The sequence below is a fragment of the Rana temporaria genome, chromosome 10 (genome assembly GCF_905171775.1).
Source record: "Rana temporaria chromosome 10, aRanTem1.1, whole genome shotgun sequence".
NCBI lineage: Eukaryota > Metazoa > Chordata > Amphibia > Anura > Ranidae > Rana > Rana temporaria.
This window is the reverse complement of record NC_053498.1, coordinates 67,837,717-67,861,751: the sequence shown is the minus strand read 5'-3', so window position 1 is coordinate 67,861,751 and position 24,035 is coordinate 67,837,717. Positions and strand designations below refer to the sequence as shown.

Genomic DNA, 24,035 nt, shown 5'->3' with positions numbered 1-24,035 from the left:
ACTCCGCTCATTTGATCACCTCTGCGGTTTTTATTCCTTGTTAAAAAAATGAAAAAAGACAGAATAAAAAAAAATACAAAACCCCTTTATATTTTGTTATAAAATTTTGCAAACTGGTATTTTTTCTCCTTCATTGATGTACGCTGATGAGGCTGCACTGATGGGCACCGATGGGCTGCACTTTCCCTGACTTGTTTATTCCCCGACTTAGTTGGGGTAGGGGGTACACTTTGGTGGGGGTGGGTCAGCCATGCCTTGTGACCTTTGACTTCTGGGAACCCGCCTTTTGACCTTTGACTTGATGGGCACCAATAAGGTGGCACTGGTGGGCACTGATGGATGGCACTGGTGGGCACTGATAGGCGGCACTGGTGGGCACTGTGAGTTGAGACTGAGAGGTGGCACCGATAGGTGCCCTGCAGGGGTAGCGCGGGAAGCGTGCAAAACGGGAGGACATCTATTGAACACCTCCTGGCAATTCAGGTCTATGCTGTAGCAGTTATACGGCTATAGTGCGGACGCCAAGTGGTTAACCACCCACCCTTTTACATATATATATATGTTTAGTATTGTCATGTTCCGTTGCTATGAGGAAGGCTCTGGCCAAAACATGTAAGCATTTTAGATGTTGCACTGCTGTTAGTGCTCAATAAAGATTTAAGAAGAAGCAATAGAGTTGCTGCCATTTGCTGCTATTGTTGTAATGTTCTATGGTACCCATTTATACATTTTTTTTATATACTAATGAGTTCTGCTCACCATATATTTAAAATGAATATACACACATATGCATGAATTTACACAGGTTTATGCGCGTTTATGCAAGTTGGTATGTAAATGCTCCTCTCTTTTTTTTATGCCCCTAAATTTAGAAAATGCATCTAAAAACCACAAAATGCATAGACACATTGGGGGAGATTTACTAAAACTGGAGCACACAGAATCTGATTCAGCTGTGCATAGTAACCAATCAGCTTCTGGGTTTTAGCCCTGGTTCACACTAAACATGGCTCTGAAGTTGATCTGAACTCGCAAGATTTCACGACTTGAAAGACATCTGTGCGAGTTCATGCACAGATGTCTATTGAAATCGCCCCCTGAGTCGCCAAAAGTAGTGCAGAAACTACCACGGTGTTCCACCAATTGGGACACTCCCATTGCCGGTGTTCTGCCGAAAAAGGACTGACTATGACCCATGCCACACGCTCCCGATGCTAGTGCTACTCTGCAAGGGGCGGGGTGATTTTAGCAATAAAGTACACGTCTTAGCAGGGTGTGTTAAAACAAATGAAGGGCACTTGCATTGTTGATGGGCAGGTTGTGCAATGTGCCCCGCTAAGACGTGTACTTAATTGCTAAAATCACCCCCGTCCCTTGCAGAGTATCACTAGCATCGGGAGCGTGTGGCATGTGTCATAGTCAGTGCTCAGGCACCATGTAGAGCTGACTCTCAGCTCTACGTCTTCGGCTATTTTCGAAGGCTCAGTTGAGTTCGTACTGTGCAAGCTCCGTACCGGGTCCTTATCTGCCGGGGGAGCTTTTTCGGCAGGACACCGGCAATAGGCTTCGATTTGACCTGTCAAATCATGCTGATGAGAACGGGGGCTTATTGTCAAAGCCTAATTGAACAAGCTGAAGTTAAAAGCTGATTCATCACTATGCACATCTGCACCAGATTCTGTGTGCTCCAGTTTTAGCAAGTCTCTCCCACTGGCTGAAAAGAAGCTATGTTCAGAGGCATACATTTTTTTTTTATAAAAAAAATGTTTAAAAAAGCAACAGTTTTTTCTATCTATGTGCAATAAGAGATTTAGGGGCAGATCCATAAAGATCTGCCTAACTTTAGGCAGGCGTAGCGTATCTAAGATACACTACGCCGCTGTAACTTACTTTTTCTTCTTGTGAATCCTCAAAGAATCCGCGCGGTAAGTTACGGCGGCGTAGTGTATCTATTGCGGCGTAAGGGCGCGCAATTTCAAATGGGAGTGATGGGGGCGTGTTCTATGCAAATACGTTGTGACCCGACGTAAACAACGTTTTTTTTAACTGTGCATGCGCCGTCCCTGGGGGTATCCCAGTGCGCATGCTCGAAATTAAACCGGAACCCGCCAATGCTTACGATGGTTACGTCATTCTACGCAAATTCCTATTCGCGAACGACTTACGCAAACGACGTAAAAAATTCAAAATTGTACGCGGGAAGGACGGCCATACTTAACATTGAGTACGCCTCAGTATAGCAGCTTTAACTATACGCCGGAAAAAGCCGAACGCAAACAACGGAAAAAAAGCGACGGGCCGGCGTACGTTCGTGGATCGCCGTAAATAGCTAATTTGCATACTCGATGTGGATTACGACGGGGACTGCACCTAGCAGCCGCCGAAAAATTGCATCTTAGATCCGACGGCGTACGAAGACGTACACCTGTCGGATTGATCCCAGATGCCGTCGTATCTTGTTTTGAGGATTCAAAACAAAGATACGACGCGGGAGATTTAAAATTACGCCGGCATAATCCTTTTGTGGATCTGCCCCTCAACCTCCACATATGGAAAGGCAGTAGAGTAGACTCCCTCAAGAACTAGTTGGATGGATTCCTAAATGCACAAAATATAACTGGATACTAACATTTTTAGGTAATAACACCAGGGGTATTTGATACAGGGAATATCCTATTACCTCCTAGGGGATCAGCATTTTTTTCTCCTGCTGCAAAGAATTGGATCATGCTCATGCTATTGTTTTTTTTGTTTGCCTTCCTCTGGATCAACTACAGGTATCGGATTATGTATATGGAGGTTTTCTATTTGTTTTTGTTTTGCTTTTCTATTGGTAGATGAATTTGTGTCTTTTTTTCAACCTGACTAGCTATCTGACTATGAGATCTTGGAGAGATTTCCCCTCATTTATTCTCCTGATGACAACAGACTCATCAGACAGGAAGTGAGAGAAAATTTGCAATTGGGACAGAAACAGCAATAAAAATCGACATAAAAAAATTGATTTGACATACATGTGCAGCGCTGGCCCTGTGGGGTTGCTACGTGTTACAGCATCCACACATTTCACCCTGCACACTACTTTGGATCACTAACTTCACTTCTCCTGCAGTACCCCTTTGTGGTAGCAACCGATTTGATTGAGAAGAATAAATTTAATTGATGGACTACTGGCAGAGACTGTGTTCCGTAACTAGCCTACTCTTGACCGATGGGGGGGAACTCCGACTGCCATGGAGTCCATCAGGAAAGGAAAATTACAGTAAGTATTGATAATAAATTTTCCGTTTTCCTGACAGACTCCATGGCAGCCTACATGTGGGAAATAAATAGCCAAACTACACGGGTGGGTATGATGAACAGAAAAAATTCTATTTGACCAGGGGTGCAGAACTGACCCTTGAGGAAAAGGTCCGGCCTGATAGGATGAGGCACCTGATCCCAAAAGCTGAGCTGGCTCAGGAGGGGAAAAAATCAAGGCTTGAGTGGCCAGTAAGGAGCTACTACCATCACTTAGACCACTTCCGCATGAGGTCTTTGTAGGAACGTGAGGATGAATGTGCGTGGTTAAAAGGCGTATGCCCTCTTGAAACCCAATCGATCTGTCAGGACATCCATACTGGAGGCCTAACTGTACGGCCCTGAGTGAAATTCCCCTTAATCTTGAAGTTGCCAGTGAAGAGAACAGATCCACTTCGGTATTGACTTCCCAGGAACAGTAATTGATGGATTACTGATCCCAGCAAGTCCGATAGCAAATCCTGCTCGCTCTCCTGGCTGCAGCGACTTGACACATAACACCCACAGTCTCTCCCTTTGGCTCTACATCCAACTCCTGGCATATCTCTTCCATACCTCCCAACTTTCTGAGATTGGAATGAGGGACACCTATCAGCAAAAGTATGCAGGCATAGGACACACCCATTGCCACGTCCCCTTAAAGGAGAATTGTACAAAAAATAAGATTGGTTAAACCCACAAGTGCTTTTTTTTACCACTACTATTGCTTTATATTGGCTTTTGGAATTTACAAATGCAGCCATTTAGAAATCAGATGAAAGTTTAGTGCTGGGAAACACTTTTTGATAGATAAAAAGTGCATTTTATATACATCTATATAGATCAGACCAAAATGAGGGACAAATGAGGAGAATGAGGGACAGAGGGACATTGCTCCAAATCAGGGACAGTCCCTCGAAATCAGGGACAGTTGGGAGGTATGCTTTCCACTGGGCTTTCCACTTATCGACACCTGGCCTGGATTCCTCCTGAATGACTTTCTCCGGACATGCTTCCAACTGTCTCTTCCAGCTACTGTTCCAAGACACCTCTCTATGATCGTGTAAAGAGAGGCTCCCTCCCAGCTCCCGAGCTCCATGCCTGAGGTACCACCCCCCCCCCCAGAAAGGGGGTTTCCTTAGAGGCGACAGTCTAATACTCCATGATCTAGTTCACCCAGCCGACAATACCTCCCCCAACAGGCTGATCATGGGTATACGTGGGAGACCTGTCCCCTTCCAATCCTAGCTGGGGATTGGTCAGGGCTCCCACATGCACCCCATGTCATTCCAGCTCTCTGCCCTGCCCCCATTCCAGAACCTTCTCCCTGCAAGCAGAGAGCTAAGGCTTATGTCAGTCATCTACTGCTATACTAAACCACTCCCCTGTCCCCTGATCAAAACAAACAGGCCTAGCTTACAGCATAGGCCTGCCTAAATTTACCTGCACTGGTAGCTTACACAAAACCTACACCTATCTACATAAGGTAGCGGGTGTAACACATGTATCTATCCTTGTATCTACTAATGTGTAATGTCGGTCAAAGTTTGTGTACTGCATACCTTGAACAGACTTTTTTTTTTCTAAAATTGCAATGCATATGGTACATATAGGCATGGTACTAAAAATGGTTTCATCAATGATTTACTGACACTTTTAAAGTAGGTGTGGATTTTATTACTAAACTACTTTTTCTTTAACCACACATTTTCATATGTTACTTTTACTGTAGAACAAATTCTTTGTTCCTCTCCCACACCTAACTTCAAAGACATACCAATTTCTTTCCTGTTCTTTTACATATCTGCTGATATGTGTGTTTACATAAGTAACTGTGGTTACAGAAACATTCCAGACACACTCATATTGTCAAGAGGCAAACATACAAAAATACAGAGCACAAATTGGAGAAAAACAGGATTTCTGTAGATGAAATATGGCACTGTAACCTGACTAGATTTATTGAGCTCTAGCAATGAACCATGTAGAAATTAAAACAATTATGGTAAATCTCCCTGAAATTACATAGTGACACATTGATTTTAGTTTAGAGTGCAACTTCACTCCACCGCCTTTGGCCCACCATCCCTTTGACCCACCACAACTTTTTTTTTTAACAAGTAATTTCTTGTTCGCATAAAAAGATAAAAAACAAATAACGGAAAATGTATTATCGATACTAACCGTAATTTTCCTTTCCTGATGGACTCCATGGCAGCCTACGTGTGGGTTAACCCTGCCTTCTCTCCAATGCTATAGGACCCCTTACCCTATAAATTTGAGCTCACCGGCAGAGACTGTGTTCCGTAACTAGCCTACTCTTGACCGATGGGGGGGAACTCCGACTGCCATGGAGTCCATCAGGAAAGGAAAATTACAGTAAGTATTGATAATACATTTTCCGTTTTCCTGACAGACTCCATGGCAGCCTACATGTGGGAAATAAATAGCCAAACTACATGGGTGGGTATGATGAACAGAAAAAATTCTATTTGACCAGGGGTGCAGAACTGACCCTTGAGGAAAAGGTCTGGCCTGAAAATCAAGGCTTGAGTGGCCAGTAAGGAGCTACTACCATCACTTAGACCACTTCCACATGAGGTCTTTGTAGGAACGTGAGGATGAATGTGCGTGGTCAAAAGGCGTATGCCCACTTGAAACCCAATCGATCTGTCAGGACATCCATACTGGAGGCCTAACTGTACGGCCCTGAGTGAAATTCCCCTTAATCTTGAAGTTGCCAGTGAAGAGAACAGATCCACTTCGGTATTCACTTCCCAGGAACAGGATCCACTTGAATGTCTGCACATGAAGAGACCACTTGTTGGTGTCTAACCGAATACGCATCAGGAAGTCCGCTCGGACAATCTGGACTCCGGGGACGTAAGCTGCTGAAATACTGGTTAGGTTCTTCTTGACCCAAGACAGAATGGGCTTGACCTCCATCCGAGTGCTCCCCCAGACTCTTCATATAGGAGATCGCCGTGGTGTCAACTATTCTTAATGAAACTGACTCCCCCTTACGGAGACGGGAGAAGGACTGAAGTGCACACTAAGCTGCCCAAAGCTCCAGAACGTTCTGGCCCGGGATGAGAAGGAGCATAGCTAACTTGTCTTAGAGCAGGATCCAATCTGCAGAGGGCTCCCCAACCGGAACCGCTGGCATAAGTCGTGACCATGACCCATGAGATGGGGCAATAAAGTAGGTTTAGTACTGAAGCCACCAACAGAGGCTGCCCCTCATCTTCGATGATATGAAAACCAAGCTGGAAAAAAGGGCGTAACGTCTGCAGGGACCACTTGACCATAGGGGACATGGAGACCATTGAGTCGATAATCTTTGGTACCGTGAGGCCCTCAGCCATGAAGAGATTAGGGATAAAGTAACTCTCTTCTGGAAAACCAAGATCTTCCCCACTGGGAGTGGGATGGTGCTTTCCACCATAGAAAAAACAAAGCTGGGCTCCAAAGTACATCAGGCGCTGGATTGGTTCTGGGTGGCTCTTTTCCTGGTCTAGGAGCCATCCAAAGCTGGCCAAGGTGGAGACTACCTTCTCCCTGTGAACCAGCAGCTACCCTTTGTCCTGGGACAGCAACAGGATGTCGAAGTAGTGAAACAACGTACCCCTCTCGTTCTGATGAGAGCCACTATGGCCAGATGAATTCTTGAGAAGACTTGGGTGGGGTTGTCAGCCTAAAAGGAAGGAAGATAAACTGTAGATGTTCTCGTCCAACTTGCAACCGGCGGTATTCGAGAAACTCCTTTGCCACCGGAACATGGAGGTAAGCATTTTTAAGTCGATTGAGAATAGCCAGTCGCCTGGCTGTACAGATGGTCGACGGAGTCTTCATTTGACTCTTTCACATATTATATACTTGTATAGGTAAGTTAGGACTGTCACTGGTCGCCATAAACCTTTTTCTCTTGTGCTACGAGAGAGGGCGGGAATATACCCCCTAGGAATTTCCGTCCCTTGGGACATGTACCGCTGCTCCCTGCGACTTCAATGATTTGAGGCCACCCAGGCGTGTCAGAAGTCCCAGCCAGGCCTTTAAGGGCGAGCTTCTCCCAAGCGTTTAGTACCTTCCATACTGGGAACTCTTCCGATCAAGCAGACGTCTAACCTTGGGGAAGACGTAACTATAAGGCCCATTTAGCCGTGACCGAGGCTTGAGTAGCCTTAGCCATAGCTGTTAGAGCCAAGACAGGTCAACAGCCATCCCATAGATTTTCTTGGGTCTTGACCTATTCTTCTCTCCAGCCCGTCCTGAAGGACGCAGCATCCTCTAAAAGAATGGTAACCTATTTTGCCAATCGCATCAATGCTGCAACTATGAGGGGAGTGATTCCAGAGACTTCATTTCTTCTGTCTTGAAGGGGTATACTCTGGAGATTTTGTTTGACAAAGAAGTTTTTCTTGTCCACCATACTCCACTCCGATGATATCCTTTAATTCCGTAAGGAGCAGAAGGGAGAGAGAGAACATTTTCCCCCCGGATGTTTAAAGAACCTCTTTACTTAGCCGGGGGATGGTAGGGTCCACCCACCTAAGGGCCCCCTTAACCGACTTGACTAGTGAGAGACATCAAAGCCTCCGACACCTTTCGTCACCTTCCAACTCGCTGACCGAAAAATCCGGAGAAGCAGCGTAGGGCTGTAAAGATCCAAAACCTTTTGGGCCGCATCAGCCAAGGAGCCATGATGTAGAATGGCGGACTGGCCTTGTGTGTGGGATGTATCCCATTTCTTTAGGGATTGATCTACCACATGTTTCACCAGAGACTCCATATTTTTTGGTTTCCTGTCTCTTTTTCCCTCAACCACCTGGGCATCACATTGGTCACAAAAAGACTTGCCCTGCGGGACTCGTGTCCCATATCCCCAGCAGGCTCTGTGATCAGAGCGGCTGTCCTGGCAGTGGGTGCGGTGAATGGAGAAGGAATGGAACGTCTCCTCTATTTGGGGGAGAAATGCAACTTCTCCTCTAGTTGGAGGAGGAATGCAATGTTTCCTCTATTTGGAGGAGGTATGCCACGTCTCCTCTATTTGGAGGAGGAATGCAACGTCTCCTCTAGTTGGAGGAGGAATGTAACGTCTCCTCTAGTTGGAGGAGGAATGCCACGTCTCCTCTGGTTGGAGGAGGAATGTAACGCTTCCTCTGGTTGGAGGAGGAATGCAACGTCTCCTCTGGTTGGAGGAGGAATGCCACGTCTCCTCTAGTTGGAGGAGGAATGCCACATCTCCTCTAGTTGGAGGAGGAATGCCACATCTCCTCTAGTTGGAGGAGGAATGCCACATCTCCTCTAGTTGGAGGAGGAATGCCACGTCTCCTCTAGTTGGAGGAGGAATGCCACGTCTCCTCTAGTTGGAGGAGGAATGCCACAACTCCTCTAGTTGGAGGAGTAATACCACGTCTCCTCTAGTTGGAGGAGGAATGCCACGTCTCCTCTAGTTGGAGGAGGAATACCACTTCTCCTCTAGTTGGAAGACGAATGCCACGTCTCCTCTAGTTGGAGGAGGAATGCCACGTCTCCTCTAGTTGGAGGAGGAATGCCACAACTCCTCTAGTTGGAGGAGTAATACCACGTCTCCTCTAGTTGGAGGAGGAATGCCACGTCTCCTCTAGTTGGAGGAGGAATGCCACGTCTCCTCTGCTATCCAGACAGAGAATCTCGTCTAGATCTGGACAATAAATGGAAAAAATCGTGGTCTGGCAAGGTCTCTGTCGTCCTGGACCACAAATTACAGGTCCGATCTTTGAAGGGCTGAAAAAGAAGTTTGGATCTGGACAGAACGTCAGTATAAAATACTTACAGTCTGCCGAAGACCCAGGAATGCTACACGCACCAGGGAAGCCAACCAGAAATTGTACAAACATTTTTTTTTACTAAATAAAATAGATTAATATCCTTAATACTTATCTATTTTTTTTTTATATTTATTTATTATTATTATTATTATTTTTTTAATAGGGAACAAGGTTAAACACTATAGGCAGACTAGGCTGGGGGAAAGCCGCCGCTCACTGTCTGCGGAGATTGCCAGGCTGACAGGAGATGGCAGACCTTCAAACCCCCCACCTGGTGACGTCACCGCCCCCCCCACGTCACGCCTGCGCCGTGGGAGACAGTGGAACGGCGCCTGCGCGGCCGCCAGAACCATCTGCTACTTCTCGCGAGCCAAGCCTCACTATCGCGGAGGCCCCCGCGCATGCACAGAATGAAGGCGGCGGTCGCGACCCGGAAGCACCGCGGCAGCCTGGAACGCAGAAGCGTTCCAAGTGCCGTGAGGGGGAAACAGAGGGACCGAAGAGTACCAGAGAGTATCGGGGAATAATGGGAGTACATAATCAACATATAACACAGAGGCGACTGCCATGGAGAAGTAGAAAGTTCAGACCTTGCCAGACGTTCATGCGTCCACCTTCAGGCATACCGAGGCGACTTCCCTTCCATTGCTAAGATATGTACTGCCATGACAAGCTACACACCTGCTAACAGGACGCCAACAGGAACAACGTGATGCCGGTCCATGGAGGAGGACAAAAAAGGAACACAGTCTCTGCCGCTTAGCTCAAATTTATAGGGTAAGGGGTCCTATAGCATTGGAGAGGAGGCGGGGTTAACCCACACGTAGGCTGCCATGGAGTCTGTCAGGAAACACATTTTTGTACATGCTTCACTTATTCTTTTAACCCACCACCCAACAATTAGCACACATACCTTTTATATATATATAATGCACTGCCATTTATTCTTCCCCTATTAAAAATAATATGAAAAAAAGGATAAGGACACAATGGGATGGGGGAAAGTGCTGCTCACCCCTAAATAGATAATAAAGAAAAGGACAGTTTCCCCACTGGGGAAACTGTCCTTTTCTTTATTATTAAAAATAATATACCGTTTTTATTTTAATTTATTCACTATACATAATGCCAAAAGGCAGAAAAGAGAGGAAAAAAAAAGCCACATCATCCTTAATTCTGCATCATACCCTTCCCTTATCGGCTGATCCAGCATTTCCATCTTTTTTTTTTACATTTTGTCATTTCCCCTTTTGTTATACACAAATCTTTCCTTTCTTATTGTTTTATTAACCTCCTCCTCCCATTCTATGTGGATTGGTGGATTTAACGCCAGCCACCTCCTTGCTATCAATTTCCATGCAAGGAAAACATACTATTGCTGTTTGCCTCCCCCACGTGTTATTATCCTTTTCCATACAACCCAGTAGGCATATCTTTATATTTATCTTGGGGCACCTCCACATTATTTAAGCTAGGTCTCCTTTTGGGTCCCTACATCTTGGGCATTTGGCGCCCATCCTCCAACCATATGAAAAGCATTGTGCTCGCTTGGTTGATGGTGGGGCAGCGTGATGCTCGCTTGGTTGATGGTGGGGCAGCGTGGTGTTCGCTTGGTATTAAACCAAAAAGCAAACATTTATTATATTGCATCTTACCATTACTTACAGTAGATGTGATGATATTACTTAGATGTGATGGTTGGAAAAAAGGGGAGAGTGGGGCCAAGGAAATAGTTGCTGGGGCTAAACCTAAAGCTACCCACTCAGTTGAATTAGGGACTATCTCGGTACTGATAAAACACAATGAACATGATAGTGTAAAAAGTTTATTATATATAAAATTGCAAAACAAACAATTGTACATATCAACGATTGGTCAAGGTCTTGACTAGTTTTGCGGAATTATACCGCTTCATCAGGAAAGCCAATCCGATGAGTCAATTGATAAGGCACAAAGCCGAGCGGCCCAAAAGGTTTCCCCCCCCCCCCCCCGCGGTGGACAGGTTTTTTTTTATCCTGGATATCACGGCAGTTAAATCCGTGGGAAATGAAGGCCAGGTCATAATAAGAAGGAGATTCCTGGTGATGTACAGACAGAGCAACAGGTTCGAAAATAAAGGACGTGGGTTAGTGCATTCGTGTAAGGGGTCAAAGATGTTAGATGTGATGGTTGTATTTATTTTCTTTTTTAGGCTGTTTTTCTTCTATTTTTATCTAGTGATCTGGCCATTAAGTTTTTTTTTTTTTTTTTTTAAACAAGCTATCATGCAGATGTAGCAGTTAGAGGGTTGAGAAAAAACATTCAAACACTGACAGGAGTGCTTACAATGATCAATATTTATCTATTTATGGAAAACCTTGTGGGCACGAGTCCAGCATTTGCGTCCATAAATACAGCTATAAGTCGCTGATCAGTCGGGTCGCTGATCATCGCCATTACTAGTAAAAAAAAAAAAAATCCATAAAAATATCCTATAGTTTTTAGATGCTATAACTTTTTGCGCAAACCAATCAATATACTGTATGCTTATTGGGATGTTTTAACAAAAATATGTAGCTGAATACATATTGGCCTAAATTGAAGAAGGATTTTTTTTATTGGATGTGTTTTATAGCAAAAAGTTATATATATATAACAAAATAAAAACCCCAGAGGTGATCAAATACAACCAAAAGAAACTCTATTTGTGGGGAAAAAAATACATCAATTTTATTTGTGTACTGCATTGCATGACCGTGCAATTGTCAGTTAAAGCAAGGCAGTGCTGTATCACCAAAATGGCCTGGTCATGAAAAGGAGTAAACCTTCCAGAGCTGAAGAGGTTAAAGAGCATTTACAATCACTTTAAATAACAGTGCTTGTACGTAGATCTGTGTAAGCTCCATCTCCAACAACCTATAGCTTATGCAAGTCTTCTATTCACTCCCAGCAGTGAAACGGAGGGGCGGTAGAGGGAACATCAGCATTGTAATAGCAATAAAAACAGGTATATTTGATAATCCAATATAAGCTTGAAGAATCTTCTGCCTGTCTTTTTGGCATCTCTTTTCACAAATTCCTAAATTCCCTACATGCTTTGCAGCTTCTCCTCTGCTGTTTACTTTTAATTTCTGAGGACTACACATCCCACAGTACCTTGCTGCCTGAAAGCAGTGATTCCTGTATTGATTCCTCCTCCTGAAATGCAGAACTTCTGTAGTTCAGAAGACAGGCCCTGTCAAATGTGTGAGACAGCAGTGCCTACTCACATGGCATAGTGAATACGTATTACAGAATTCAAGGAATTAAATGTGTGGAGACTAACTTCAATATCATTCAGAGTAATAGGAGTGGACTAAAAATAATTAAAATACAATGTGGAAACAAGGATATGTTTTACCATTTTGACCGCAGACATGCTTTCAGCTTTGTGCACCTATATGTTTAAACTTTCTGTTTCCTCTGTAAAAAACTTGAATTCATTTTCCAGCTGTGACTTCAGAACAACATCAGAATAGTCAGACCAGGCCGTACCTTGGTGTGCGTGTAAAGGAACCAGTCAAAGAACTTCTAAAGAGAAAAAGAGGGAGTGTCAGTGGAACTAACACTACAACCCCCCAGGTATTATGGTTTATGGCATAACATGAGATTTGTTTATTGTATTCTGTAAAAAACCTGGTTGATCATACTGCTCTCCATCTCCACCTTCTGTTCATGTCCCCAATTCAGCTAGGAATTTTGCAGAGGAGTGTTGGCAGCTCTGCACATGCTCAGTTTTCAGTGAGTTTCTATACTGAGCATTTCCTCCCTATTACATCTGAGCAGCCTATGTGACTGTAAAGTCACACATGTGGGTGTATACACAAGGTAAATGACAGTCCACTTGCTCCCTCCTCCTCCATGCCCACAACCAGCTGAACACAATGAGGCAGGATATTACATGTAAAATTACATGTAAATGTATGGGGGCTTCCCCTCCCTTTTATTCTAAGGCCCCATTCACACCTAAGCGACAAAACGCCCGACGCGGGACGCTTCTGCCGCTAGAGGGGAGAATTCCCATTGCTGTCTATGGAGATGGTTCACATCTCATAGACGCGCAACGCCTGTCGCCTGAAAAAAAGTCCCGGACCCTTTTTTTCACGCGACAGGCGCGTTTTCCCATAGACAGCAATGGGAATACTTTAGAAAAAAAAAAAAAAAAAAAGAAACATTTGTAATCGCGGCAAATCTGCCGCTACACGCGTACGCGGCTGTCGCTTAGGTGTGAATGCAGCCTAAGACACAGGCTAGAGGGGTGTGACCTTCATGATATTGCCAAAACATAATACAGATTTGATTTCAAGTACTGTATATATTTGTATGTCAATTTAAAACAGTTTATTGATATTTATTATTTTTACTCTGTATTCCAAAGACTGTTTTTTCTTATTTTGAACATTTCACCAGAAGCTCCTCCTGCTTATGTTTCCCTGCAGACAGGCTGGGAAAGAGCTGGGTCCTGTCCCAGCTGTATATCGATTGGGGAAAAAAGTACTTAGATGTTTGTTTATTAAAATAATTACAGTGCCATCATCCACATAGAGAAATAGAAGGGATAATAATAATGAAACAATGTGGGCCAGATTCAGATAGGTCAGCGGATCTTTACATCCGCGTAACCTATCTGATTTACGTTACGCCGCCGCAAGTTTTTGAGACAAGTGCTTTATTCAGAAAGCACTTGCCTCTAAAGTTGCGGCGGCGTATCGTAAATCCCCCGGCGGAATTCAAATTCCGCGGCTAGGGGGCGTGTAACATTTAAATCAGGCGCGTCCCCGCGCCGAACGAACTGCGCATGCGCCGCCCGTAAAATTTCCAAGCATGCATTGCTCTAAATGACGTCGCTAGGACGTCATTGGTTTCGACATGAATGTAAATTACGTCCATCCATATTCGCGAACGACTTACGCAAACAACGTAAAAAATTCAAAACTCGGCGCGGGAACGACGGCCATACTTAACATAGGTTGCCCCTCACATAGCAGGGGTAACTATACGCCGGAAAAAGCCGAACGCAAACGACGTAAAAAAAATGCGCCGGGCGGTCGTTCGTTTCTGAATCAGCGGAAATCCTCATTTGCATATTCGTCGCGTAAAAAAACCGAAACTCCACCTAGCGGCCAGCCTGGAATTGCAGCCTAAGATCTGACGGTGTAACTCACTTACACCTGTAGGATCTTAGGGAGATCTATGCGGAACCTGATTCTATGAATCAGGCGCATAGATCCGACCGACGGAACTCAGAGATACGATGGCGTATCAGGAGATACGCCGTCGTATCTCTATCTGAATCTGCCCCTGTGTGTTTAGTATCACTCTAAAGTTATAATTTTTCATTTAATAAACTAGCAAAATGTGTTCATTCATCGAGCAGATAATTTGGAATGGTATATTTATGAAAGTGTCTTTAGTTATGCAGTTTAGGTAGTGTTTTATGGTCAGTGTTTTAGGTAAGATTTCAGAGTACAGTGGAACCTTGGTTTACAAGTAAAGTGGTTAACGAGCACTTTGAAAGACAAGTGTTGTCTCGCAAAACTAGCATTTGGCCTGAGGTGCGGGGGCGCCGGAGCCCGAGCAGAGCAGAGCGAGCCGATCAGAGGTGTTCAGAGCTGTTTGTAAATACTCGGAAATACTCAGTTCCTGGGTGTTTCCGAGCCTTCCTGAGGGTTTCCGAGGTCAGCCGAGCTGTCCCTGATCATTTCCCGAAGGTTTTCCATCGCCAACCCCCACCTCTGGCCACATGCGGTATTGCATGCCATTGAAGTCAAATTATTTTAGTTTCCATTGATTTCTATGGGGTAACTCGCTTTGCAATGTGAGTGCTTTGAATTAAGAGAATTCTCCTGGAACAGATTATGCAAATGTTATTGATACAAACAACTTAAAACAATATAAAAAAAAATATGAATATGCACATTCATGTACAACATATATTACATGAAACTCATCCAAGGAATATGTCCCCCTATAGCTACAAATATTGAACAGGTGTATATAGAACCTCCAACAATATGAATGATAATAGTTCAGCTAATGGTAAAGGCATTTCCACACTCATACGTATTTCTCAAAATCAGAAGATTGAAAGAGGCTGGCTCTGGTTTGTCGTCTCTGGCTGCTACAGTATCCACACAGAGACATTGGGGGTTATTTATGAAAGGCAAATCCACTTTGCACTAAAAGTGCAAACTACAAGTGCAAAGTGCACTTGAAATTGCACTGAAAGTGCACTTGGAAGTTCAGTCGCTGTAAATCTGAAGCCTCGTACACACGACCGAGAAACTCGACGGGCGAAACACATCGTTTTCCTCGTCAAGTTCCTTGTTAGGCTGTCGAGGAACTAGATAAGCCAATTTTCTCCATTCCAGTCAAGGAAATAGAGAACATGCTCTCTTTTTGGCTCGTCGAGTATCTCCCAGCAAGTTTCTTGCTGGTTTTTGCCGAGAAACTCGGTCGTGTGTACGAGGCCTGAGGGATAGATCTGAAATGAGGGGAAGCTCTGCTGATTTTATTATCCAATCATGTGCAAGCTAAAATGCTGTTTATTTTTTCCCTTTCATGTCCCCCTCGGATCTACAGCGACTGCACTTCCAAGTGCACTTTCAATGCAATTTCAAGTGCACTTTGCACTTGTAGTTTGCACTTATAGTGCAAAGTGGATTTTCCTTTCATAAATAACCCCCAGTGGCTGCTGCCTGGTACACAGCGTGAACCTGGCACTGGGATGACAGCAGTTTTTAACAAGAATTGTTGGTCTGCTTAGATGGCACTTCCCTCTTTCTGCTTGCATTCTGTTTCTAGAGTTCACTTCTAGCAATTGGATAGCAGCCACAAGTTTGAAGCAAACCTTAAGGGTGTTTGCCTTGGACTCAAAATTGGACTTTAATTGTATTTATATTGGACTTTTAGCTGTTTTGCACAAAAACATAACCCTATGGTCTTAACCCTTTATGCGCCATAAATACCTTTTCACTTTTATTTGTAACAGTGTATATATGTTTCTCTTAAGATGTGGTTTCATTATTTATTTAATACTACTCTCTTTTTATAATTCAATATATATCAATCAGATATGAAAACATTAGTTTACTTATATAATTTATTTTTGATGTATGTTTTCAGGTGACATCAACTTTCCAGACGTATCCATCCTACACACCAGTAGGTAATTTATAAACAACAACAACAAATGTGTATAGCTTTTTATGTGCTTTTCTATGTTAATTGAAAAAGACAGAATGTTATTTAGTATGTTTGTATGTAGCAACACAAAAGCATTCACCATGCCCAGCCTCCCTTCCTTCCAGGTACAGGAGCTCACACTTACCATCTCTACAGGCTAACGCTCTTACTGCTGCCCACAAATTAATATAATGATGCTCGGTGAGAACTATTATATCATCAGGGTTGCACTAAGACCATCATGCAATGCATTAATTAGTAAGGCAAAGTTTTGGCTGTTGCTTAATAGAGAGGTACTTGGTACTATCTACTAGCTTTGCCCAATCAGGGTGCAGTAAATAGTTGGTTGTTAAGGAGAGGGCTGGGAAGCCGGCCACAGCATCCCTAACAACCAATGAGTCATCAGTCAATAGCGTTCCCCGCTGACAGCTGGATAAAAATGAAACATTGCCGGCAATAAAAAAATAAAAAAAAGCTGGTTTTGGGTCACCCCGCAGACCATACCAGGCCCTTCGGGCCCCCAGATCCTGCCCCCCCCCATGTGAATGAGAATGGAGTACATAGTACCCCTACACATTCACCAAAAACTGTCAAAAAGTAATAACAATCAGTGTCCCCCGATGTAGATCCATCGTCAATCGCGCACCTCTGCCACACAGCCTGGCCCAAAAAAATAACAAAATCACTCCGCTGTCAACTAAAGCAAACCACTGAATACCTGGCTTGCCGTTTAACAGTTCTTATATAGGTAAGGGGCGCAGTCATCTGGCAATGCCACCCACTGCCACTGCGTTCCTTGTGATGTCACAAACTGGTGCATGCTTCGGGTCTGGTATGGATTTTAAGGGGAAGCCCACGCCAAAATGAAATAAAAAAAAACTATTGGGGAGCATACACCATTTTTTTTTTACTTTTTTACTTTGGTATTGTATTGCTGGCAATTGATATTTCATAATTTTTTTTTTTCAGAAATGTTTTGCTGCATTGTGTTCTATACATGCTTCAAATTTGACACTTTACAGGCAGACTAGGGGGACTCCCCAGGCACTATTATTTTTTTGCATTGGTACATGTCCCCCAGGGCAGTACACAGACCCCCACACCCTTTTTGTGGGCAATTTCTTGTGTATATTCCTTCAAACTGGGGACTTTTGATTTTGCAAGTTTGGGTCCCATAGACTTTAATAGGGTGCGCCGTTCGGGTCAGAACTTTTTCTCTGTTCGGTGGTTATGGTGTGAACCAAACAAGGGGGTGTTCAGCCCATCTCTACTCTGTATCTATGGAGAAACAGCATAGCCAACCTTGGACAGCAGCATTGTCAACCTGTGAAGAGGGTAGTTTTAGAAGGGCTAATAGGTTTGATGGACTTTACACGAGTAAAAAAACACATCAAAGCCAAGCTGCAACTCAGCTAATGCTTATTAAAGTGGAGGTTCACCCTCAAAAAATTTCTGACATCACACGGAGTCGCGCCATCCTACCGGTGAATGCCGGTGTTTTTTTTTTTTTCTCAGCACATACCTCTTAATGTCGATTTTCACCTCACGGCAATCCCGCAGGAGTGGGCGTTCCCAAGCACTGCCTGTGATTGACAGGCTTCCGAACGGCGCATACTGCGCGTCACAGGTTGCCGTAAAAACCCGAACGTCGGTGCGGCTCTATATGGCGCCTGCGCACCGACGTTCGGGTTCTGTCGGCAACCTGTGACGCGCAGCATGCGCCGTTTCGGAAGCCTGTCAATCACAGGCAGTGCTTGGGAACGCCCACTCCAGCGGGATTGCCGTGCGGTGAAAATCTGGATTAAGAGGTATGTGCTGAGGAAAAAAACAAAACACCGGCATTCTGTCGGTAGGATGGCGCGGCTCCGTGTGATGTCAGAATTTTTTTTAAAGGGTGAACCTCCACTTTAAGTAGTTACTGCAACATTTTGTTCTCCCTTTTGGATAAAGGTTTTACACACTGATTAAAATGTGACCCCTGTTAGTGTAAAATGGTTTGTAAGCCTTCTAAAGCCTCGTACACACGCTCGGTTTACTCGGCAAGAACCAGCAAGAAAACTGCTGGCAGAGCTTTCTTGCCGAGTATACCTAGCGTGTGTACGAGGCTTTAAGGATTCTCGACAAGAAAACTGCCCAGAATCTAGACAAGAAAAATAGAGAACATGTTCTCTATTTTCTCGCCGTGAGATTCTCGTCAGTTTTCCTGCAGAGAAACCCGAGAGTGTGTATACTTACCTGGTCGTCGTGCAAATCCGCACATGCTCGAAATAACTTTGACGCATGCGTGGTAGCTTCCACGACATAGGTAGGGTGAAGCAAGCTGGCGGCGACAGCATCGAATGTGACAAGCGCCTGCTCGTCGTACGTGATAAGGTCACCGCGTTCTTGCCTTTCAAGAGAACCGCGGTTCTTTTGAAAGGTCTGTCTGTACACTCGGGCAGCAAGAGGTTCTTGCCAAAAATCTCATCGGGAAAAACAATGTTTTTTCCTGACAAGATTCTTGCCCGTGTGTACGAGGCTTTACAGTCACTTTTGTAAGACAGTTTGCCTGTCAAAGGAAAAAAAAACAGATCTACTGGCAGGATCAATGGGTAATACAACAAAAACTATGTTATGGGGCATTCAGAAAAAATGAAAAGCTGCTGTGGTAATGTTAGTGACAGACTGCATCATATATGTCATTTTTTTTATTTTGCCCATAGCCAACTTGAAGGATGTTTCCAGAATCCAGCATGCAGTAAATACCTACAAGTACCTAAAAATGGCTTTCAAACTTGAGATTTAGTGTAGACATTTTACAGGGCCAATGCCTACTGTATGTGCTTAAAGTGGTTGTAAACATCAGACATGAAATATGAACAAAGCATACCCTTCTATAGTGTGTACTTGTCTCAATCCAGAGCACTAAGTGTAATTTCTGTCCATTACCTCCTTCATCTGCTAACAGCATGAATGACTACTGACAAGTTTTCCTGACACCTAAAGAGACACATGGTGACAGAGGAGGGAGCTCCAGCTGATTGACAGCATCAGCTCTGTTTTGTGTGCTGTGTGGAGGGAGGTGTGTCCCTTGCCTCCAATTAGCTCTCACTGATGTAACTTCGGCTTCCCGCCCCCTGTTTTTCAGAGCTGAGAGATCCTGTGTAAATGATGCACTTTGAATGCACATAGGGAAAATACTGCTGTAGATAAATAGGTACAATTTACATAGAAAGATTTGTTTAATTCATTTATCACCTAAGGCCAGTCACTTCACTGGGTATATGTGAAGGTTTACAACAACTTTAATCAATATATGCTGGGATCAATTTTTTATATGTTCTAGAAACATCCATAACTATGACATTTTATTGTTTTCATATTTTTTAGCAGTCTCGAGTGCCACTGATGTGTCTTATGTTGATCTGGATGCTACAACAACAGCATTGCCAATCCACGATGAAAGCATTTTGTACACTGGATTGATTTCACAACCATCCTCTTTTCAACCTTTAACTCAATGGACAGCGTGCCCAGAGTACATTTCACATGAAAGTGTTAGCTGTCCTTATACAACAGATATGTATGTTCAACCAATGTGCCAAGGTTATACTGTGGTTGGTCCCCCTTCTGTACTAACATATACTTCACAGCCTCTTCTCACAAATTTTACAGTAAGTACGCTATAACTTTTTATAACTTCCTAGGAAACAGGTTTACAATGAATTTGTAGTGTGGATGGATAACTGAATAACTCATTTTTGTCATTATTTACTTTGGTTTTATAGAAAGATGAAGTTATCTACATGGCGGATAAAAAATATTTTATTTACTCATCAAGTCAGTTAAAAGAGATTGCTTTTCACAGATCTGGCTACTCTGTAACTGTAATTGTATAGTGAGATACATTTGATTGTTGGTCATTTGTAGCACATTCACAATGTTAGGTCATGCAGAAGTGTTGGTGACAAGTGTCTATGTAAAGGAAAGAAAAAGAAAGGAAAAAAAATGACATGCCAAATGTGGAATGTCCGGGGGTCACCATCACTTAAAGCGGAAGTGTCCATTTTTGGTGGGAACTCGCTTTAAGCTGGCCATAGATGGTACGATTTTCTTTCCCGCAACCATGGGCACCTCAAACTGTATTTATTACAGAGTCTATCTTCTCACTAAAGTAGATCTAAACCCTTAGGCCTCATACACACGAACGGACATGTCCGCTGACACTGGTCCGCCGACCAGTGTCAGCGGACAGATCCGATCGTGTGTACAGGCTAGCGGACAGATTTCCAGCGGGACAAATGTTTCTTAGCATGCTAAGAACATGTCCGCTGAGAAGCTGTCGGCGGACATGTCGCCGCTGGTTAGTACGTCTAAACCAGCGGACAGAAGTCCCGCGCATGCGTCAGAATTGATTAGACGCATGCGTGGAAGCATTGAAACTCGCGCGATAGAGAACGTCGGTGTCCGTCTACGTCACCGCGTTCTCTGTCCGCGCGGATTTCGGTTTGATGGTGTGTACAGCCATCAGACCGAAATCTCCCATCGGACTGTCCGCTCGTCTGTACGGGGCATAACTCTAACATTTAGTTTTTACATTTTTTTTTCATCCTTTGTCGCATATCAGTACTGTTGATGTCCTTTAGCCCAATTCAGCCACACTGTCTGCATGCACTTTCTCTAGCTTCAGTTAATGGCTTGCACATTATTTCTTAGAACTGTTTTGTTGATAGAGATAATAGTGGACCTTGCCTGTGCAATGTTTACTGGCATGGCTACTTTTAGTCTTCATCATGGGTGTATTATCATTGGTAACAATGCAGGAGCACAACTGGGAGAGAGTTGTCACTACATAACGGGAAGTGCCTGAGCAAGGACTTTTATGCCATGATCAGCAGACAATATTTGAATGAAAGCTGCAGATTTAAATACTGTAGATTGAATCCACCTTTTGGAATGACATCAACATGCTAAAGCTTTTATGAGATTTTAGGTCAAATTTAACTTCCTCCAGGTGTATATCAAAGAAACTGCAACAAAAAAACATCTAGTTATGGCCAGAATCAGTATGTCGTGAAGGGTATATGTGACAAATTCAATCCTATTACATTGTGTGTTTTTTAATTCTTATTCGTGGTATCATTATAAAATATGTTTTCTTTGCAGGCACGAAACAGCACTCAGTGTGTTGCTACTCAGTTAGAATATGCCGATCAGCAAACTTCGCTGACGTACTTCCCATGGGCTCAGCCAATTCCAACACTGCCAACAGCAACTCACTCTATACCCTACCAAGCAACAGCAACCACAATCCAAAGCCCACAGTTTGTCCCAATACCAATTTCTTTACCAGATCCTGTGCCAGAAGAACTGAATGACTCGAGGCAAACCATCAACAATGTGTCCATTGAAAAATTATTACATGGAGAAGAAGGGAGTGACTCATATGTTCTTCATCATACTCTGTCTATTGAAGGGCTTTAATTGATGTATTCAGTGAAATTATATTTCTGTATTAAATAGCTTTTGGTTTGACATTTTCTGATCTAACTCTTATTAAGGTAACAGAATCGATGTTTACTATCCATTACCTAAAGGGTCAGTCTGTCCAAAAGTGATATTTCAGATTTTGGTTGACTTTGGCCTTTTAAACCACCTGGCTATTTACAATATTGCTTATAAGTTATATGTGCTCTTTTGGTGAGATACTTACACTTGAGTTCCTCAGTTGGCACACTTACTGTTACCTTTGGGCGGTTCCCATTCTCCCTCTAGGATTTTTTTTTAATTACATTATATTTTGGGGTAAGCAAAAACTGCTAGTATAAAGGTGGAATGAAATATTAAAAGTCAGCAGCTACAAAAAGTAAAACTGCTGACTTTTAATAAACAGACACTTACCTGTTCCACGGTCCAGCAATGCAGCCCCACAGAGTGTCGCTCCTCTCCCCGCTCCTATCTTCGGTGCCTCCATTCACACTATGGGCACCCGGCCATGACAGCTGTCGGCTTCACGGCCGGGCGCGCACTGCGCATGCGCGAGTCACGCTGTGCTAACGGAATGGACAGGGGATCTTCTGGGACCTGTCACGTGTGAGGGGCAGAGGAGGAGTCGCCTAGACGGTCCCTAGGTGGAAGTAGAAAGTGGAACAGGAAGTCCCATTCCTAACGAAGCCCCCACTCCCCCCAAACAAAATTACATGCCAAATGTGGCATGCAAGGGGGCGAGGAGTGCTGTTGGTTGGAACTCTGCTTTAAAGCTTAAGAAAAAATATGAAAGGTCAGTTCTCTACAGTGGAAGAGGTATTATTTTTTTTGTTGCAACAATGTATCCTCTATTTAGACTCTTCAGAAGTCAACACATCCAGGAGTGTCAGTTATATCCTGCACCATGTGGTGTAGCTCATTCCTACTCTGTCGAGTAGGGTTGGCGTAAGGAACCACAACACACAGGCAAGGGGAGGAGGGGTACTGGTATCTTATACAGACATCAGAAGTGCAGAATGCTGAAGAGGCTACAGCTGTGCAATAGATGGATGGTAGTCAACTGGAGAGGTAAGTATAGTAGCCCTAGTAATTGTAGGGAACTGGCATTTTAATGTATTAAGCAAATGACAGGGTCACTTTAGGGGCTCTTTCACACTGACCGGTTTTTGGTCAGTTAAAAATAAGTGAAAGATTCTGCATTTTTGCAACGGAGCAGCGTAAAAGCAGACAAAAACCCAACTGAAACATAACTGACCTGTGTGAAGAGTTCTAGGGATGCATGTATCATGCATTTTCTCCTGCTTTTTTTAACAGAAAAACGAATCAGTGTGGAAAGACCCTAAACAGACATAGTGGCATTTACTTTAAAGCTCCAAGTGTACTATTGGGATAGAAAAAATGGCTAAATAGTTCATCTAAAAGAATATGATGTAAACAGCACTGAACTGGTCTATGTAAACACCATACAATATTCTAAAACAATCAATACAATACAATTCTTATGGATTTAAATCACAAACAGTGAAAAAAGGTTCATATTTCCAGAAAAATTTTGAAATGCGGTAAAAAAAGTTTGCTGACAATGATATGCCACCAAGTGAAAAAAAAAAAAAAAATAGTGTTCTCACTGTGCTCTCTGTCCATCTTCAGAAACACACAATCATATGACATGAGGGACCTTAGATTATAAAGCTCTTAAAGATTTCCATACATTATTCACAAGCTTAAAGGAGTTGTAAAGGAAACATATTTTTTTGCTGAAATGGCTGTTTACAGGGTATAGAGACATAGGGCCAGATCCACGTAGTGCGGCGCTTCTTTACGTCCGGCGTAGTGCATCTCAGATACACTACGCCGCCGTAACTTACAGCGTATTTCCCGTATCCACAAAGAATTTGCGCCGTAAGTTACGGCGGCAGAGTGTAACTGTGTCGGCGTAAGGGCACGCAATTCAAATGGATGAGATGGGGGCGTATTTTATGTTAATACGTCTTGACCCGACGTAAATGACGTTTTTTCTGAACGGCGCATGCGCCGTCCGTGGGGGTATCCCGGTGCGCATGCTCCAAATTAACCTGCAACAAGCCAATGCTTTCGACGTGAACGTCATTCTACGCAAAGCCCTAATCGCGAACGTTTTACGCAAACGACGTACACAACAGAAAATTTGACGCTGGCCCGACGTCCATACTTAACATTGGCTACGCCTCATATAGCAGGGGTAATGTTACGCCGAAAAAAACCCTTAAGGAAAACTACGTTAAAAAATGCGCGGCC

At 43.7% G+C, this 24,035-nt stretch overlaps 1 protein-coding gene across 1 annotated transcript in view; it reads left to right on the top strand.

Annotated features, from left to right (window-relative positions):
* The window catches only part of POU2AF1 (POU class 2 homeobox associating factor 1), a 127,460-nt gene extending 105,649 nt beyond the window's left edge, over positions 1 to 21,811 (top strand). Inside the window, exons 2-5 of the mRNA XM_040325387.1 lie at positions 12,559 to 12,689; positions 16,233 to 16,275; positions 19,662 to 19,945; positions 21,438 to 21,811. Of these exons, the coding sequence (XP_040181321.1) occupies positions 12,559 to 12,689; positions 16,233 to 16,275; positions 19,662 to 19,945; positions 21,438 to 21,755 (776 nt within the window). The 3' untranslated portion in view covers positions 21,756 to 21,811. The remainder of the gene's footprint in view (positions 1 to 12,558; positions 12,690 to 16,232; positions 16,276 to 19,661; positions 19,946 to 21,437) is intronic.
* Positions 21,812 to 24,035: the final 2,224 nt, after the last annotated feature.